The sequence below is a fragment of the Astatotilapia calliptera genome, chromosome 7, assembly GCF_964374335.1.
Source record: "Astatotilapia calliptera chromosome 7, fAstCal68.1, whole genome shotgun sequence".
Lineage (NCBI taxonomy): Eukaryota > Metazoa > Chordata > Actinopteri > Cichliformes > Cichlidae > Astatotilapia > Astatotilapia calliptera.
In genome coordinates, this window is record NC_137428.1 from 22,291,049 (window position 1) to 22,311,586 (window position 20,538).

General features: G+C 40.0%; 1 protein-coding gene across 2 annotated transcripts in view; it reads left to right on the forward strand.

The window, feature by feature from the left end:
- The first annotated feature begins 978 nt into the window (after positions 1 to 978).
- Positions 979 to 20,538, forward strand: part of eng (endoglin) — a 42,077-nt gene continuing 22,517 nt past the window's right edge. The window contains exons 1-3 of one of the 2 annotated variants that reach the window (XM_026173678.2): positions 979 to 1,101; positions 2,088 to 2,239; positions 18,959 to 19,101. In XM_026173678.2, coding sequence (XP_026029463.2) covers positions 2,179 to 2,239; positions 18,959 to 19,101 — 204 coding nt within the window. In that variant the 5' untranslated portion in view covers positions 979 to 1,101; positions 2,088 to 2,178. Of the gene's footprint in view, positions 1,102 to 2,065; positions 2,240 to 18,958; positions 19,102 to 20,538 lie in introns of both variants that reach the window. The other variant, XM_026173677.2, reaches the window with a different exon arrangement.

Here is a 20,538-nt window from a genome sequence, read left to right on the forward strand (position 1 = left end):
CTATATTTACATGACAACATCACAGAGTTGCTGCAGATTTAATGGCTGCACATCCATAATGTGAATCTCCCACAGTAATCCAAAAATGCTGTATTAGATTTTGTTTTTCATCGGACCAGGCAATGACTTTCTTCTACACAGTTCTGTTTTGTTGGGCCCATATGAGCCTTGGAATCATGTTCTTCTCTTGCTGTTGCCCATCCGCTTCAAGGTTTAACGTACTGTGTTGACTAAGAGACAATCTTCTACACACTTTAGTTGTAGTGAGTGCTTATTTAAGGTGTTATTGCCTTCCTATCAGCTCGACGAAGGCTAGCTTCTCTCCTCTGACCTCTGGCAAAAACAAGGGATTTTTGTCCAGGCAACTAGATATTTTCTCTTCATCAGACATTTCTCTGTAAAGCTGAGATGGTTGTACATCTAAAGTTCTCAGACAGGTATTGCCATATTCAGTCTCTTAAATCCTCTTTTTCCCCCAGTCTGACACTCACTTGGAACTCCAGCGGGTTAACTTGACCACACTGGGCACACTTAACTGGGCTGGGTTGTTGCCATGTGTTTGTTAGACTAGATGTTTGCTTTAACTGGCAGGTGAGTGTAGATGATCGTTGTTTGTGCCAGATAAAACAGCTAAGGCTTGTGGAGCTGATATCCTTTGCTATAAAACTTGGCCTATGTTATTCATCCTTCTCCTGAAAGTCCAAGCCCATTTTGGAAAGTACAGCTACTATGTGTCATAGGAGTTTTTCTTTTCTTTCAACAATATGATCATCATTCATCAACACATGTATAAGGCATGTTTTCCTTTCTTATCTAAGCATGCCCAGCACTAGATACGTTTTAAATACAATAATTTCGCCCCGTGCGTTGTCACAGTTGGTTTCAATAGTAAAGTCTTATTACTCAAAAACTCCACGGAATGACAATAGTATGACGGTGGGAGTGCTTATTAGACTGGGAGGGCTGCTGAAGTAAATTCGCACCGCCCAGACAGCACAAAAAAGTTTGGAAAGTCCAGGCATCGTTACATTGCTCAAAGCACCACATCCCCACCCGTGGATTATAAACCTACTTTGTTCGAGATAGACACCTACATAAAAAGTAAGTTTTGCTGTTTATAACTTTCTCTACTTCATCTTTGTAACTCTCTGTGATCTGTGATTCATTTCCTGAAAGTTTGTTGGGAAATGTCTGTGTCTAGATTCTAAAGAAATCCGGCTTCATGTCCGTTTAAAAACAATTTAATGCGCATGTTTTGGTCAAATAACGCTGTGAAGATGCCAAATGTTAGAATTGCGAAAACACGGAATTATGGGAGGCAGAAATGGGAGGCGTGCGTATGTTAAAGTCAAACTACTTTCTGTATTAACGCAGTGCCTGATAAAATCCGCGCTTATTACTTTACTAATATGCACATCTGTGGATTTCAAAAAGCACGTTAGTCCATGGGTAAGTCGTTTTCTCTCTTACGGCAAGATGTTGCGGGAAATAACGAATTAACGAGACATTTTGTTTTCCATTTGGAACTCCATAAACAGTTTACACAGGCTCTTCCTTTTACTCTATATGAATCATATAACAGGAGCAGTCTCCTTCTTATCTGATGCTGGCATTGTGGTATTATTTAAAGAAAACGGTGCCGTGGTGCTTCCTGAAACCGTCGGCCAGAAGCATAGTGACCACCAGATAACCTCTAGGTTCAGACCCTCATTGTGTGCCAGGAAGACGGGCAGAAACATGATGCGATGAGGAAGAAATGTAAGCAGCTGTCTCCACCAATAATAGCATTACAATAATCATGTTAATAATAAATAATAATCACCATAATCGTGGTTGCTCAAGAGCAGAGACCAAACTCGTGGCATAAGCTGTCCATTACACACATGTGGAGACTTGGTTTGACATCGCACGCTGACTCTCAGAGGGACATGCTGGAAATTGGCAGTTAGTCAGAGCCTTATCAGCCATCACGTCTCCTCCTCTCCTCACCATTTCCCCAGCTTCTTACTTTCTGACCTTTCCACCTTTTTAAGACTGGAATTGTTCTGCTCTTCCTCTGTCACAGTCTTTTGCTGCTCTGCCACCAGACAAGCACGCTTCAACCTCCGCCCGAGTGTCTTCACACCCCAGAGACTGAGATTCAGCTTTCTCCCAACACCTTAAACTTCAGCAGCAGAGATGGAGGATTGCGTGACACGGTTTGCCCTTTTTCTGTGCATCATCGCTACTACAGCCTTTGGTAAGTCTGCCTGCTGTTATTGAGCATTTTAGCAGTTCAGATCTGAAGTTAGTTTCCGTTCTTTCTTTTTTTCTTTCTTTCTGCAGCTTGATTTTATTAAATTGGGAAAAAGGAAAACATTATCATCCTAGTCAGCAGACACTAGCTTTAGAAAAAACCTCCAGGGACTGTTTCTGGCCTAAAGTTCAAGATCGTCTCCTGTCTCGTGCTCTGACAATAATGTATTTTTTTTAGATGGAAATCAGTCTGAAGATGAAAAAATTACATGCAAAAAAGAACAAAACTCTTGAATTATGGTTGAATTTTACAAATCAAATGAAGAATTATACTGGTAACAAGGGAGCAAGTGTTGTTCCAAGTCAGCCAAAGTATTTGTTTGTCTAGTTTTTCATTTTTTTTTTGTAGTGCTAAAAAATATTTTCTTTAAAGATTGTCCAGATTCAGGTAACAAGACGGCATGCGGATGCTACATAGATTTTATGTGATCTTCCTCTGTTGTCCGCTCTGCCATTCCCTGCCTTGGCTGCATGTGGCTGCTCATATCGAATTCAAACCTGTAATCCCTGCGAGGTAGCAAAAGGATCAGAAACCCCCCCTATCTCCATAGGCCTTAATCCAGCTTCGCTCTCTTACCTCCAGTGATGCTTCAGGGTGTTTGCGTCACACTTCCCCACAGCAGCATGGCATTTGAGGTGGCCACAGTTTAGGTGTTTTTTTAATAAGGTAAAAAAAATGTTATATATTTCATGTTAAAACATTAGCAGGTAAAAATGGATTAAAGTGCACATTTTTTTGTTACAGTCATCTTTCCCCCCCTCCAAATAAGAGATATGCTAATCTGAATATGAAAATGTTTCACTTTTAAAAACAAGAAATTATCAGTCTTTTATTATTAGCTTTAGGGAAACCTTTTATCCCAGTCTGGTTGTTCTGAATTGTCAAGTGTTAAAAGCTACGAGCCTCAATTTAATAGCTGACTGTAAATGTAAAACACACATTTCCTCACTCGAAATGTCATAAAAGAACGCATAACACGCCCTGGTGTTATTTAATAAAGCTTTAAAATTAACTGTCAGTTAAATGGTGCTTGCATTTTTCAGTGCCATATACTTACATATGCAAAAAACAAAAAAACAAAAACGAAAACCTAACAAAACACTTAAGTGCCAAATAACCTTTTCCACACTCCAGCCCCATAAACATACAGTAGAAAAAATAAAGTGACATTTTCAGCTTGCTCTTTAAATAAAGCAAAGTAGCCGAGGCAAGCATACATCACTGTTAAAGTTATGCGCCAGAAAAACAAGCCTATTCACTGAATTTGGCTTCAGTGCTGACCTGCTGTATGACAAATCACAATATTGCCACAAGTGCTAAACACCCTCTCAGCAGGGGTGCTGGTGGCAGAAATACAGAGGTATTTTTTGGCCAACTGGCAGACCTATGGAGAGCTGACCTTATGTAGCATCCACCGCAGGGGATCAGTCTCGCTGTCTGCTGGTGTAGTCTGTGAGGAGCTGTTTTGCTCAGTCCTAATTGCCTCTGTGACACATAGTTCTGTATTTGCTATTATTTTTTTCTTTCTTGAATGAGGCTCTGCAAATTTTCCTTTTTTTCCCTCCTTTTCTTTGCATCTGCTGCAGCAGCTTTAGAAGAAGACCCAGAGGGAGCTGTGCCACTATTTTCAGGCGACAAAGCACTCTGATTCTCTGTACATCGTTTCTGCTTTAAGTTTATTTCTTTATTATGTAGCCCAGTACTGTCATATTATTTAACCATTTTCTCTTATATAGTCTTCTGGGATTAATAATGCGTTCTTAAGTAAATCAAGCACAATCCTCAGGTGTGACATGCTGTACCCAGCGCCGTAAAATCATATTTCCAGACAGGTGATAGATACATAAATAGATATATGAGTATATATTCCGTACACATTTGGAAACATCCACTGTGATTCGATGTCTGCGTGTTTAATCGAATCCAAGTAAACTTCAAGTCACTGTTGGAGAAGACACGATGTGAAGGCAACTGAGAAGAAGAGGTAAACAGAAAAAAGTAAATCAAAAATAGCCCGCAGCCTGCCACAAATCCCATGAAGCCCTTACCCAACTGCAAGAAATGGCATATTGTGTTTTGCTTCAGGTCAGTCTTGCTTTAGCTTTATTTAAGCTTTCCATATGTTTGACCCCCTGTCAGCTCCTTGAAATCACTCATGAAATCCTCGTGTGACGTTTAAAGCAGGGTTTGAATTTCAAACAGTTGTTAAGCTCAAAGTTAAAGCAAGCCTTATACTTCATGTATAGATCTTATTGGTATATTACGCACTCTGAGCTACTACAGATGCACAATCTTGCAAAATGACCCAGTAAAACCCAGAGGATTATGTTTGTACCCTTAATTCTAAGAGTCATATACTTAACGTGTGCACCTAATTTCCTGAAATTGGAAACTTAATTGCTCCTTGGAGCTTCCCTTGGTCTTCTGTCATGTGTTCATTTACCTTTGGACAGATTATTAGCGTTAAAGCGTTAGCAGTAAAAAAAACTTGGAGGCTAGGGCTTTTTCCTTAATGTTCCTGCACGCTTATCAATTCACTGTTGGGTTGTCTGAGACCAAAGGACTGAAATATTCTTCCTATTACAATAGTACAGACAGTGTCTTTCATTAAAATGACACTATCTAACTAATCCGGCCAAATTTAGAGACTCTATAGATGATAATAAGGTGGATGCCTCGCAGCAGTCCCTGGGTAAATCAGTAAAACTGCAGTCATCTTGTTAAGCCCACCAGACTCCAGTTCCTTAGCTCTTACGCTGACTTGCTGGCTTCCTTTCTTAAAAACCCAGACATGACTTTTGTACTTACCCTGCAATTTGACAAACACGGATAAATTTGGTTCGGAGGCCGTGTTTTCTTTAGCTCTGGATTATCTGTAAAGTCACCCTCTGCCTATGTCTTCCAGTGAAACGATCATCCGTTCTTTCATGTTACTGCATGATTATTAAAATTCTCTCTGTGTTGGGATCAGTCAGGCCTCTCTCTTTCTTGTTTGCAGCTCATCCATATTCTCTGGACGAGCTTCTGTCAGGCTCCAGTGAAACAGACAACATCACGCTGGTCTTAGTTTCACTACACTGTCTCCCTGTGAGGTCAATTGTGTTCAAAATGTTGCTGTTTGTTTTGAAGGTCTTACATGGTCCAAGCTACAGGTTTATCTCTGAGCGCCTCTGAAGCCGCGATGTGTCTGAATCCGTTTTAACTGTGGCATTTGCGTGTGTCAAGCTCATATAGACACTGTGATACGTCTAATAAACATGCAGTTTCCCCTCAGTTGTCTAACTCTCTTTAGGTTTTCCTTTTGACTCTTTTTTTGTGTAGTTTTTGACTCTTTCGAGTGTGAAGTGCAGCTACTGTGTCAGGTTTTCTTGCAATTGCATTGTTTTGAGGCATTATGTGAAGGTAACGCGCCACCTTCTCCGTGTGGATGTGTAAGTAGGATGACTTTTACTGATGTAAGCCAGTGCTTATGTTGTGTCACGTTAAATTTGCACTGGCTCACTGTTCAAAAATAGTGTGACGGAGAGTTGAAACACTGAAGACCGAAGACGCCTTTGTTTCCCTGGCACCACAACTGGTGCCTCCCTGTCTTGTTAAGAAGTCTACTTTCGTAAACGCCCCCACTTTCTCTTATAACTCTCTCATTAATCTTAACTTTCTAAGCACAAACTGCGATAACCCTCATGATGTCATCGGGGTTAATTTGCCTGACTTGAAAAAAGCCCCTCCAGGATACAGAGGACATTATGCAACTAGCTTTCAGGCTGTTACAAATGAACGGATCTTTGTGTATACAATCAGCGGAGTGCCCCTGCTGGCCTTTTAGATCTAGACATTTTAGCATGTATGTAGTTTTGCTATCCAAGCGTCGCTGCAGATTGCGTCTGGCTAGCCGCTTATTATATGGGAGGTAGCTGCATGCCACCTCCTTTGAAGACAATTTTCAGATTATTATTTCCAGACCGAGCACAATAAGCGTTACCACTTAAGCCGACCGTGGCAGTTGGACGCATAAACAGTTATCTTTGCGTCTGACTGAAGTCTTTGTATTTAGTGATTTTTATCCACTGTGAGTCCGGCATTTCCTGGCAGGAAAATCGTGTTGAATATGCCCCCTGCTGCAACAGCTTTCCCAGTGGGAGACAGACATCGTGATGTTAACTGCCAGACCTCCTGTTGCACTTTTGCTTACCCCCGAGCCTCCCGCCACGGGCTAAAGGAAAAGTACAAAAGTGATTAGCGAACCACTGGAGAAGGACGACAAGCTGTCTGAAAATTAATCTTAAAGAGGGAAAGAGAGAGACAGGCGGACAGACAGAAACACAAACAGAGATAACAGAATTCATAAAGGCTGATTCATGGAGACAGTGAGGGAGTGGGGATCAAATTTATGTGACTGTCAAAGAGAAGATAAGTGGTTCAGAAGAAAGATTTTGGGGGGAGAAGTAAATAGTGGATTAAAAAAAAGAAAGATAAGAAAAATGCAAAACGGATAAACATTAAGAGATATAGAGGAGGGGAATTTCAAGTAGTGATAAGTGAAAATGCAAAACTATTAATTACACAAAATAATGACATCAAAGAGAAAGACGAGGGAAGAAAACTTCTGAAACCAAAAGAGGAATGTGTTCGTTTACAGAAAGGGGATGTCAGGGACTTAAAAAGATTATAAGAAATTGAAAGATATGACTGAGACTTCTCAGAAAGCATGCTGAAGTAGAAAAAAAACAAAAAAGAAAAAAACACGTCATGTTAAAAATGGCTTTGAGAGTCAAAACAGTCAACTTCCCCTGTTTTACTGCAGTGAGCCAGCTCTGCCTGCAGTCAGACTGGGTGGCAGGGAGACGCGACCGCTTGTCGCTGCCTGAGACTGATTTCAATCTCCTTCAGTGTTATGCCCCTCCCAAATAACAATCCATTTCTGACTGCCTCGCTTTTCCTCTGTTTGAATACAGAAAGCATTGTGGGGAAGCCTCACTAACACCATGTCCCGGCACTTGACTGGACGGCTTTGGCGTGCAGTGTGGCGTACACGCGATGGTATCTGTGCGATCTCAACAAGGGAGTCCACAGTTTTTTGTGTTATCTCCCCATTCTTACTTTGTCTTTGAGAAAACTAGTGTTAATTTCATCAAAGAAAAAGCAGGATGAAAAATATTGACAAGTAATTTTTTTCATGATCAAAGCGAAAAGGCTGCGTGTGAGGAAGCTGGATAAACTCAGTATGTTGAGATTAAAACTATAAAGATATGTTTTAGAGTTTTTTTTTTCTTAAAAAAAACGATTTAACAAATAAAAACGTAATTAAAGTATTCATGATGAACCGAAGAACACTTTACGGTTTGGAGTCTTTGGAATTAAATAGTGCAACTTTTCATTAGCAAACATATCCACTGACCCCCCCCCCCCCAAAAAAAATCTCTTTTATTAGTGTTTCTGTCGATAAAAGATAAAAGCTATATGAGGTCTCGGTTTAAATTCTGCTCAGTGTTTCCCAGTGTATGGTTGAATATGGGTATTTAGAAGGCAGGATACAAACACGGACACATTTCCAGGTGGGATCGGATTTATAAAAGGAACATGCGATCCAGGTGTGTGTTCACGTGTTTTATAAATCTCACTTTTTTTGTGTGCGGCCATTATTGGCTTTCGTGCTGATGTACTTGTAGTATTGATCTTTAGCGCTCTTTTATAGATGAGACCTCTAATATGGACTGAACACAGCTGTGATTGGCTAAAGCTTTTTTACTTCCATCTCAGACCACCTGAATTACAATATGTTGCCCCCAAGGTTATTATGGATTTTTTTTTCATCAAATGATGCCCAAAACATGTTTCCTGTCCCAGGTTTAATCTGACACAGTTTATGAAACACAGGTGATGCAGTGTTAATGTTAATTTCAGAGAGGTTTTGTCTGTGCTTTCAAAAGATTTGGCTCTCTTCACCAGGCAAAGCCAGAAAGAGCTTTTTTTTAAAGTAAAGAAGTGAATCAATGATCTTCTGAATAGCAGCAGCTCATCATTAAAGAGAACAAGTAGCTGCGGCAATAATGCTACAGCAGGATGAGCAGGATGGACAGAGAAGAGCGGCTCTGCTTAAACAGAATTTGTAAATGATAATGTTTACTGAGAAAAGTATTTTTGGAACACTGCAGAGGAGATGGACATGGAATCTCAGCCTCCTGCATTAACCTCGCCACAGATGAGAATGACTCTTGTAGCCATGGTAACCTTACACAAAGATCCTTAGGAGATATAAAAATGAAAAATTGAGAAATTAGATAAAAAAGAAATCAATAAGGTCTTCAATTTTTATTGACAGAAATTATACAAAAACCTAATGAAAATCCATCCGCCTTTTTCTGTTGATCCAATTTATGGTTGCAGCAGGGGCGGGGCCTGGAGCCTGCACCAGCTATCATAGAGTGAGAGGCAGGGTACATCCTGGACAGGTTGCCAGCCTGTTGCAAGGCTAACACATAAAGACAACTATTTAGATCCATGGCCAAACCACTGCACCCATGTGCTGACCTCTAATAACAAAAATCAGTTGTCAAAAATTTGAATGATGTTATTTGAAATTCATATCAGGGCTAAATGTATCACTGGACAAGAAAAAACTGCACACTGTTTCAAAACACAAACAAACCAAAAATGTGAAACACGGTTCATGCTGCAGCTGTGCTGTATCTCGCCCTTATATTATATAAATGAAACCATCTTCTTCTTAATGGCTCTGCAAGTTTCCTTCACTACTGAAACCTGAGTGCAGCATCATCATATAAATTTAAGATACCGGCACTTAGCCGTGTCCTGAACATCATTATTATGTGACTGCAAGGTCTCATGCCCTCTGGTCCAATGTTTTTCATTATGGAGCTGTATGAGCACTGAATGCCTCATTAGTGCTGGGCGAGATAAATGCCCAGTCAGCATGGCGACCACTTGTACCCATGTCAACATGCCTGCTGTCTGTGAAGATAAGGCATGGTGTTATGTATTCTTATCTTGTGGTCTGTCTGCCACAGTCACCCTTGGTCTGCACAAATGCAGGAAATGCACCTGCATAGTATTACTTGATTTAGTGGATGAACTACTGGCGGGTCATCTGACTCACCCTATGACTTCAAGTCAGAGGTGCCAACTCACAGTAGGGTTATGTGGTCTGTCCTTGCTTAGCAAAATCTTAGACGGGTATCTTTAATTAATGCTTTTGCAGGTCAGAGTTCAAAATTTCTTGACAGAACAGCTTGACAAAAATATGCTCAGTTGAAAAGCTTTCAAATATTTTGTGTCACGTTACAGCGCGAGTATAGAGCTGTTGCTCGGAAACTTTTTGGTTTGAATTAACTTTCAGCAAACATAAACTGTGGAATCTTTAGCTCACATGTATTTTAGATGTTAGCGTACAATTTACTTGTACACGGTGCTTTCCTAAACAGGAAATATGGGCTTTCTCAGTACACGATATACTGATTTCTAATGGTGCACAATGTGCAGTCGAGTGCTTTAAAATGGCAGGGCCTCTTGATTCAAGCACTGGGTGGGTAGTTTTCCTGTTGATTCAGGTGCCAAACCAGTCAATCTGTATTTAAAGAGCTGAAATTTCTCTGTGATGTCTGGCTGTGCGTGTGTTTTTTCCTAGCGTGTGTGTGTTTGATGTGATGAGAGAGCCCTCGCTGGATTTGGACGCTCGATATTTCATTTGCTTGTATTTCTGTGATATGTCAGAAAGCAGAATATGTGACTCGAAGAGAAAGCTTTGAGACATCTGACAGATTATTTTAATCTGCTCATACAGTGTTACTACAACAAATCCAACAGTCAAACTTGGGGTACTTAATAATCTTTTTCCTGCTGCAGGGAATAAAGTTACACTTGTCAAATAACAAGTGCCGGAGTCCAGACACTTCCATTAGTTAAACAGTGAAATGAAATCACAAAACTTGAAGCTGTCTCATAGATCTCTTTTTGAGATGATTCAAAACCCTTTGAGGCCCACTGAAGTCGTTTGTGTGACCACATATATTTAAATATCTCTTCATGGAAATAAAAAGACACTATTCATTTTGTGTTTGCAGAATATCACTTCCAGTTTGAGAGCCTCTCCGGTCCCGTATAGTGCACTATGGTGGCTCTCAATCCATAGATCATGAATCGTACCCTTGACCCTCCCTCACTTAGAATATCTTAAGAAAATATCAGAGCCTTCATTAATATGCAGTCTTCATGTTGGAAAGTATTAATATTTACTGGCAAAACTCAGTCAAGAAAAACAGGCTAATCTCTATTGGTTCTACACGAAGCATATGTTGTGCAAAGCTACATCAATCTTGAATGATTAGGAGCAGCTACTGTGCAATGAATCTCTCAACGCTTCAGCCTGTTTTGGTTGCACGCAGTTAGCATGAAACTTGCTAAATTAGTCTGTCTATCCACCAATTAACACTTAGATGATTAATTGTGTTTTGCCAGTGCTCTTTTGGTGTAGAGGAGAGAAATCTAACGAAACAAGTGGATAGAAAAGAAACACTTTACCCGTTAACCATCTGCAGTATAATACATTACCGAGAGAAAATGCGAGCATCGACATAAAAATTATGCTTTTTACGTGTGTCACTGAGCTAATCAGCAGTAGTGGCTAAATATTAGCAACAGACAGGGTATAAGGTTGCGTGTGTGTGTGTGGTGAACATCGCCACTGGTTTACGACAATGATGAGACGATGGACGAATGGCTCCCAGAGGTGTAAACAGAGCTAGTGTGAAGACAGGCTGTCTCCAGACCCGCTATCACATCCGTAATTCCTGCCCCAGCAAATAGTGGAAGCAGGACTTCGAGGACTTGCTATCCAGCTAACAAGACTAATCAGCATTTTTTTTTCTTTTTTGGATAAAATATCAGACTTAGAAGAGGGAGGTGAGATGGTCAGGAAGCTTGTGTGTTGCACGGAGTGTGTACTGTGTAGTATGCAGGGGTGAGAGGCCAGGGGACAGTGCAGGCCCCTGCAGAGCACTGATAAGAGCTTGTTTACCTTCCTGTGGATGGTCAGGCCTCAATCTGCAGTCGCGGAAGCGCCAGGACAATAGGTGTGTGTGTGTGTGTGTGTGTGTGTGTGGAATCAAGAGAGAAACTTGAGCTAGCCTTGAAGCTCCCCTTTCCCTCTCTGACTAACTAGGGTAGGACTGCTGACCCTCCCTCCACATTCCCCGTCACGACTCTGTCGCCCGACCCTGGACACAAACAGTTTACTTGACCCCAAGGGACCATGGGAGACAGCTGGTCTTGATGTTGTTTGCTGTCAGGGTTTCCCCCTCCTGTTTTTTTCTCCCTTTCCTCTCTCCTTCCTCTCTTTCTCTTTCTTTCTCGCTTTTAAACCATCCTACTGCAAGTTTTGCAAGCCTTCGTTTTGCATACACTCCAGGCAAGTAGCTCCATTTTTCCACAGAGACTCACAATGAGGGTGTGCGTGAAAGATCGGGCATGAAATCAAGCCTGCCTGCTTGCTTTCCTGAGGTGAATGAAAAGGCAGCAAGTTATTGAACAGCAAGTACTCAGTGCTTTGAATCAAAATCAGCATTTAGTTAGGGTGTGATGGAACTTTTTAAATTCAAGGACTCGCTGGTGGCTGTCAGCATTCTGCACGGTGGGGTTGCTTCAAGTTAACGAAACGCACAAACAGTCCTGGGCTTTTGAGATCTTTAAGAACGCCTTAAAACATCACGTAAAACTACCCAAATCGCGCATGTTTGTGGCGAATAATGCAACTAAATAATTATTTGTGTGTGCTGACTATGTGCAACATCAGTCTCTGCAAAACCAAAACTGTTTGAATATACCAAGCACGATTTCTCTGGGGTTCATTACATCAAGGGTGCTTTCCCATAAAAGAGATGTTGTATTTGCTGTTCACAGGCTTCTAGTCTTCTTTAATGTTATTGCTCCCATTACCGGAGTCAGCTTTAGTCCTTTTTATTTTTGCTGACCAATGACATGCTGACACCCTAGAACATATTCAAAATGAGAAGCTGACTGAAAAGTGAACTTTACTTTTTGCATATATGTGCTTCTCCTGGCAGTTATAGACAGTCTGGAGCCATAGTGAATAATTTCTAGGATTTGTGATGTGAGCAAGAGAGTTATACTGAAATGCACTGTGTGCACATAAGTAATGATTACCTAACATATTCTTATAAAAAAAAGGTCAAATACATTATAGAGAGGTGTTACGTTATAGTACTGGTAGTACCGAAAGCACAGAATTCCACATATCCCCATTCAGCCTATCAAATGCTAGCGCCAGTGCACAGGTGCCCGTATTATACTATTTCCTAGCATTTGTAATAACTTGATAACCTTGGGAACACTCAGCTTGTTCTTTTGTGGATTCACAAACACTTACTTGACGCTGGTAGCATATTGTGTGTTGACTAGACAGTATATGTTTTAAATTTTTGTAGAGAAGATTTGCTTCCCATGAACGTGTTACAACAAATTTTACACAAATGTAAAAGGAACAGATTTGAGTTTGAACACAGATCAAGTTAGGATATCAGCAATGTGTAGGGTACCTTTGATCTTAATAATGATAAATCACCTCCAAGTCTCCAAGCACAGCCTCTGGCCTCAGTTCAGCTACACTGCACTCTTCATAATTATGTGGCTCCCTCCTGGACAGTGATACTTCATTTGAGAGGTTCAGGTTGGCATCTCGTATTAATTACATTTTTCCAAAGTGTTTTAATTTAAATCTGGAAACAATGTGGAAGAACACTTTGGTGCACACGTGGATAATGTGTTTAGTGGGGTGTTGCTGGTCAGTCAAGCTGCAGTCTAAAAATATTAAAATTAGCATAATGTAATTAATACATAAAAAAATAAGATGTCACACATTTCTCATCCTGAGGTCTAGACCAGACAAATCTGTGCTCTGTTTTGCGAGGCTTACTTTCTGACTCAGTCAGGTGATACTTTCGTAAAATGCTAGCATTAGCATGATAACATTTTTACATAAAGAACCCGACCTGACCTCACTGCTAACTGAAACTAAGTGTAAAACAAGTGTGACAAAATAAAATGTAGCTTGCTGAGCTAAGCATAATAAAGTATGGCCATTTATTGAATGAGCACTTGAGTACCAGTGTTGTTCACATTAATCAGATATTTTTATCCCTGTATTATCTCGTCTTGATATCTATGCAGTGTTTTACACTGCAGGGGTAGCCTGGGGATGGAATAGGGAACTATTTGTATATGTGTTTTATGGTGTGTATGTGTTTGTGGTGAGATGAGAAGGTGGGTTTTGTCAAAACATGTGCATTTGATATTGTTACCTGCTTAGGGATTAGCTAGTAGCTACAGCACTGTGCAAAGGTCTTGAGCCACACTTCATTACTTTATATTTTTACAGGAACATGGGAAATAGGTGCAGCAATGTATTGAAACTTGTGCAGACTTAAATGGGAATACAGTATATAAGGCAAAAACATAGTTAGTACAATCCTAATAAGCTTGGAAATCTATATTTTCTAAGACAGCTTTTATTTTTCAAGAAAATCTGAACTGAATAAAGTCAAGCTTTATTGCCATTTCTTCTGTCTTCAGGGGTACTTCTGCAGGCTTCTTGAAGGACACTCAGAGGTCTTCTTTGAATGTTGGCTGCCTTTTATTCTGTTCTCCGTCAAGATGATCCCACACTGCTTAAATAATGTTGAGGTCAGGGCTCTGGGGAGATCAGTGCACGACTGATACTGTTCCATTGTGTGCTGTTCTATTCAGGTATCATTTTGCTGCATTGCTAGTGTGTTTTTCAGGCCATGATGAAAAATGCATACATTGTCAGTCGTGTGGTTTCCAGCTGGTATTGCATGGTCAATCTAGCGTCATTTTTCTGTGTTTGTAATTCAGTCAGTTTTAACAAGATGCCCAACACCACTGACAGAATGAAGCGCCAAACAATGACAGCACCTTCACTGTGTTTCAGAGACACTCACTGTTGTACCTCTTTCCTGACCTCCTCCATACATATGGATGATGATTTGAACCAGAATTTTAAAATATCAATTCATCACTCTATAAGAACTGTTGCCACTGATTTTCAGTCCAGTTCTTGTGTAATTTGGCATTCATCAGCCTTTTCTGACCATTTCACTTCTTTAAGAATGGCTGCTTGACAGTCAGCCTTCCACTGACACCATTTCTGATGAGGCTCCAGTGAACAGTAAATGGATCAACTAAGGGCCCAGATGCAGGTCCTGTGTAAAGTTGTGTTGTCTCTGTCAATTTTTGTAACTAAAGAAGTGTTTTTGCAACACGCTGATACTAACAAAGGGCCTAAAAATACAATTTAAAGTTGGTTCTTTGATAAGTTGTCTGTTATGTGTGACCACAACGCTGGTTCATCCCTCAAGATTGTCCCTTTTTGAAGTTTGAACAATTCATAGATGGGTGTTAAGTAAATGAGGGGTGGGTCAGGACTTTCACACAGCACTTCAAATCTGATAGACTGCACTCTACTCATTGAGTTCAATATTTGTATGCATAATTGCTAACAAATAAATAAATAAAGTAGAGCTATGAAGCAGAACATAGTTGATGTCAAGCTGATCCTCAGATTTCCTAAAATGGGCACAGTGTTGATGCTGGATTAATGGTCCCATGCACAATTGAACATGTGGAAAACGGATGTCTGTCATTTTCTGAGTCCGTCTCCTATCCTCTGGTAGAATGCCCTGAAGGTTAAGAAAGCAAGAGCAGATAGAACCTGGACACGCAAAGGGACCAGATGGACCCCCCCCTCAGACAAGTGTGTCATGCAGTATGGTTTTCATCAGTCACAGATATCGGCTTAATCCGCAAATATGAACCTTGTCCAAAGTCTCTTTTACAAACAGCAAATTGACAATTATTGATTTTGACTACAGACTTGGTTTTATTTTATAAGCTTTCGATCGGTTTGCTACGATTGGGTTTCATCGGTCTCCCGTTGAATAAAACTGTCTTCACGTCTGTTTTCATAAGAGATGGATTTCTAAGTAGCCTGTTTAGGTCTATAAAATAACAGACATGACATATACAACTACTGAAAAGGAATGGAATAAAGATTAAAGAAGGCTTTAAGATCAAATCTTATTTCATGAATCGGGGGTATTTTCTGTCTTCAATTATGTTTTCTATTTATATCTACCCCTGATACCTAACATCTAAATAGAAAATCAGCAGCATCCATAAACATGTCTTCTCATGGAATGGAAAATGGAGGCGACTGATATAAGTAGATAAAGAGGACAGCGAATGAAATAGTTCTTCTATACCTCATTTACCAGCAGACCGCTTAGCGAGGCCATTGGCATTTCCGGGGGCAAGAGGGCAAAATGAATGTTCTTCATATCCGATGGTGACTCATAAAAAAAGGAGGCTGGTGACACAAGCATGCACAAGCACGCAAACATACACGCACATTCTTGTGTGGTCAGTGTGATTTATACCCAGAGCTCTTGGGCAACAGTCATGGGCCGTTGACTCTATGACAGCAGAACAAGAGAGAAATAACTTTAGGGTTGTGGTTATTGAGCAACAAACATTAACACAGAAGAGCAGAATAACAGGAAGCCAGCCTTGACCTCTGGGGTGAGAGGCAGAGGGGAAAAAAAGAGAACGCAAAGTATGGATGGTTCCCCATCTGGATTTTCAGGAAAACTTTTAGTTTGATGCTGAGCAGACTGAGGAACAGCGAAGATGACGATTTACAAATGATACAGGCCTTCCAAGTCCCTCAATTTGTGCCAAATATGTTCCTAACTTCATGGAATAATAAGACGACTTGTTCCACAATCTAAGAGGGAAAAAAACACCACGTGGAACATAAAAAGATGCATCACTTCCACAGTGCACAAAAGTGATGCGATAACAATGATGTAACTGAGTTTAAATTAAAAGCAGCCTATTTTCATCAGGGATATCTTAGGTCACAGGTAATGTGAGGAGAAAAAAAACATGTGAATTTACCAATTGAATACCCCCCCCCCCCCCAAAAAAAAGAAAAAACACAAAAAACCAGCCCATTAAAGGAGACAAAGAGCTGATTATGTAACATGCTCTTGCTCCCACTATCTTGCCGTTGTTTGTTGCATTCATCCATTTCTGTCCCATTTTTATCACAATCTCTGGCCACTCTCGCCCACCAGCAGTGATGACATTGCCTCAAACAAGGCCGCTGATTAGTGCCACTTCTAAATAAGGCACATCAGGTTAGCTTTCCAATCCTCGTAATGTATCCATTAACCCCTTCCACCCTATTCTCCTGTCTCTGTCTCGCTTGCCTCACTCCAGATCTCCTCTGTGATGAATTGTGGCCTGCTAGGTAAACAGACCAAATGCATCATAAAAGCCAGTGGAGCGCAGTGTTATGCAGCATTTGCTTAGTAAATTCGTCGCTTCTGTCATGATACCACGCTCGCTTACTTATGTGCTTCGGTGCCAGCTGCTTTGAGGGTGATTGAGGCATGAATAGTGGATGTTTCGGCATATGTTGCGTATATTCATCACACAATGGATATGCTTATCTTATTTTTGAGTGTAGATCAGTTCTGACTGATTTAATGAAAGCTCATTCCATGTGCAGGTGGGCTAAGGAAGACTCTGTAAGGAGTAAATCCAAACTAGTGACTGTGTCAGCCATGATGTGGCTGTGACTAGTGCCAGAAAACTTCTAGAATAACCCACTTAAACTCTGTCATCTATAGTCAGCGAACGGTGAGCGATGGGCAAGGAAAGCGATCTCTAATTGAGCTGGAAAAAGCCTCTGACCTTTTTTCTTGAGGAAAGAGGAAGTTTGTTGGAGAATATTTTGTCCCTGGCAACTTTATACAGGTTAGAATAAGCATGCGTGCACACATATTCATTCTAGTCTAGCACAATAGATCTCTGGCACACAGACACGCATACACAGTCCAGGTCAAATACCAGGCATTTATACCCACCCTCACCAGTGATCATACACCCTTGGCTGGATTAATTCAGCCTCCCAAGACTTGGATCCTCAGGTTAAACAGCAGTCTTCTAGCAGGGAGCAAAGTGAGCACGGTGATGAATGACTGCAGCCCCGTGTCCTGACACGTCTGATAAACGTGAACCAGCGGATCTGTTTTTAAACAATGTAGTCCTACCCACACATTTAACATCCATTCTCTGCGACCAGGGGAAAGCTTTCAAAATGATTAATAACAAATTTAGCCCTGTTCTGACAAGAAATCTGTAACATTGCTGGGTTTATCTTTCTTTTAAATAATAGCGTTTTGGCTTTCACACATGAAGGTTTTCTTTTGGTTTTTCTCCTGTTATGTCAAAATATGACAGGATTGTTACAGATGGATTCAAATTCTTGCAATAAGATATGAGACTAGAGAATACAGGGAGTTTCATATTAAGGTTGTGAGCAGTGTTGGTCAAGTTACTTGAAAAAAGTAATCAGTAACTAATTACTGATTACTTCCCCCCAAAAGTAATCCCGTTACTTTACTGATTACTTATTTTCAAAAGTAATTAATTACTTAGTTACTTAGTTACTTTTTAAAAACACGATTTACAACCTGAATAGGTGATAAAGCGATAGATCTTTCAGCCCAATTCTACTTTTTCTACATAATCCATCATACAAAATGTAATCAAATGGAAAAATCTCTTTTTAAAACTGGTTTTATTAGTTTTAATCTTTTAACTTCATGCATCAAGCAAAATTTTTTTTGTGTTTACACTCACTCTTTCAAATAGATGCAAGTAAAACACAGCAGAAAATAAATAAAATCAAAGACTAGCGGTCCTTTTGCTCTATTTTGACCTGTGAAGCAGGAGTGGGGTAGGCGGAGGTTTACCCTGGTGCAGGTGTGCCGCGGTCAGTTGAAGAATCCGCGAGTTTCTCTGTGAATTTCCCGTTATGTCGTAGCGCACTCGGTGCTTGCTTGGAAGTTTAGGGGGGTTTCGCTGTAACAAGAAGTTTTCTTCCCACGCACAATGGACGCTAATGCTTTTGTCACTTTTTATGGAATCAAACTTAAAGTAACCCATATGGAAAAGAAATAGTAAAAACTTATATGTGATTACTCATGAAAGTGGCCACTTTCATGAGTAAATCATATAAGGCTTACATGATTTACTCATGAAAGTGGCCACTTTCTCATTACTTTCATACATTGTTTTAGTAAGTATCCAAAACATACAAGTTTCATTATATAATTTTTCAAGGGATCTTATATCTGTTTTCACTCTTATATGCTTTTCATACAAGTTTCACACAAGACAGATACAAACTTTATAAGATTTATATATATCTTTTCCATATGGGAAGGTCAGTACTTCCACGCTTTAAACGCTGCACACTCATACTCTCTCCCCTCGATATATGATCCATTGTTGATCTGCACACAGCTGTTGTCACAAACGTCGCACTTGCTTATGTCACTGTCATGAGACATTCTCGCAAAAAATCACGGTTTTAGTAACGCAGCGGTCCTACGGGAAGTAACGGTAATCTAATTACCATTTTTGCAATAGTTACAAGTAACGCGTTGCTGCCCATCTCTGGTTGTAAGCAATAAATTATTTACTGCAACTTAAAAACATGCTGCTGTTCATATTTAACTATTCTTACTTCATTTCTTTCAGCCACAAGTCAGACATGCACCCCGATGACTTCAAAAGGTGAGAAAGGCAGTCCGTGGATCGTGAATGAGATTGGCTGTTGGACCAGTTTTGTCGGAGAGGACAAGGCAGAGGTCCACATCTTTAAACTGAACTTTAATAACCCGGTAAGCATGTCAAAGTTATTTGAGTCTATCTAAGTTAGATATAATAATCTGTAAAAATTGTCAAGTTAAAAAAAATCCAGTTTGACTGAGAGTGTTGTACACCGAGCTAGTCTGAACTTTATTATTTTTATGGAAAGAAGTAATAACCTGAAAAGTAGTGGTAAAATTCAAATAAAACTTTAGGTAAACATCACAATGTAGAAAGTTCAAATGTTTCACAATTAAACTGCTGCCATCTGTCAAGCACGGTTTAGTTGTCATTTAATCCCAAATTCCCCTGTGCGACAGGGATACGTTATCGTCTGCTCATTCATCATACTTCTTAGCTGATGGAACAGTATGTCAGGTGCTGTCATGCTGAAAAGGAGAAAGCTCTGCACCTATGTTCACCTCACAGTTCACAGCATTCCTAAAATGAAATGTTTCATTCCACTGAACTATCATTACACTGAGTTTAATGATGCTCATTTACTTATTTATAGAGTTATCAGATGTTATGCAATGTGGGACAGTATTAAAGCTGAGTCAGTTTTAAAAACTGACCATACCCAGTAAAAAGAAGCATGCACTGTGATTATGCACATTTAACTTTAAATATATCATTTTTTTTGCATGATATTTTCTATGACGTATGATTTCAGCTGTATTAGAGCTAACAGCTAAATTCAATCGTAGATAGAAACAAAACACCACAAGAACTTTTGCAATCAACAGTCCAAAATTCAAAATAAATACTTCAACTAAAACTTGCACAAAATCAAAACCCCTTTTATACAGTATGTGAGTAATCACCAGTTCAACCAATCTCCACAATATGCAGAACTACACTCATCAAAAGCACCAGCAAACACCCTCCTTTCCCTTTCTTGCGCCATCTCTAAACCTTGGTGTAACTGGCAAAATATCAGACAGCTTGTTGCAATTTTTGGCCTTGAAGTAAATGGAAGATTGTGTAACGGCAGAGCTTGTTTTAGGGACGAAGCCCTCATTGTTAGCAGTTGACCTTTAGTTTCTAATCAATAGGCTTCAGCAAGATTTACAAAGCTTATAATGATGGCAGTGCAGTTATTTCTCAGTACCTTGACAAAAATGTATTCTCAGAGTTCAGCACTTTACTGATTATGTCACAGTAATTATGCAGTTTTTACTTCTTGTCTATAACTTTTTGGGCTTTTCGATGTTGTGACGGGGGCTTTCAGAGACCAGCGCGAACGATGAATGTTCCTTATTCATTTCTAAAAATATCAATGCTACATTTGAGCATGTTCTTCTAACCAAGTGAAGCATCCAAAAAAACACCTCAGTGTTCGAACACATCGTTTGACACCGTCCCACACAGAGTGAGGTCATTAATTTCGCAAGAAATAAAACTGGCATAGGATGGAGCATATAATTTACACACTTGATATAGTTTGACAGATATGATTTTATTCAGTT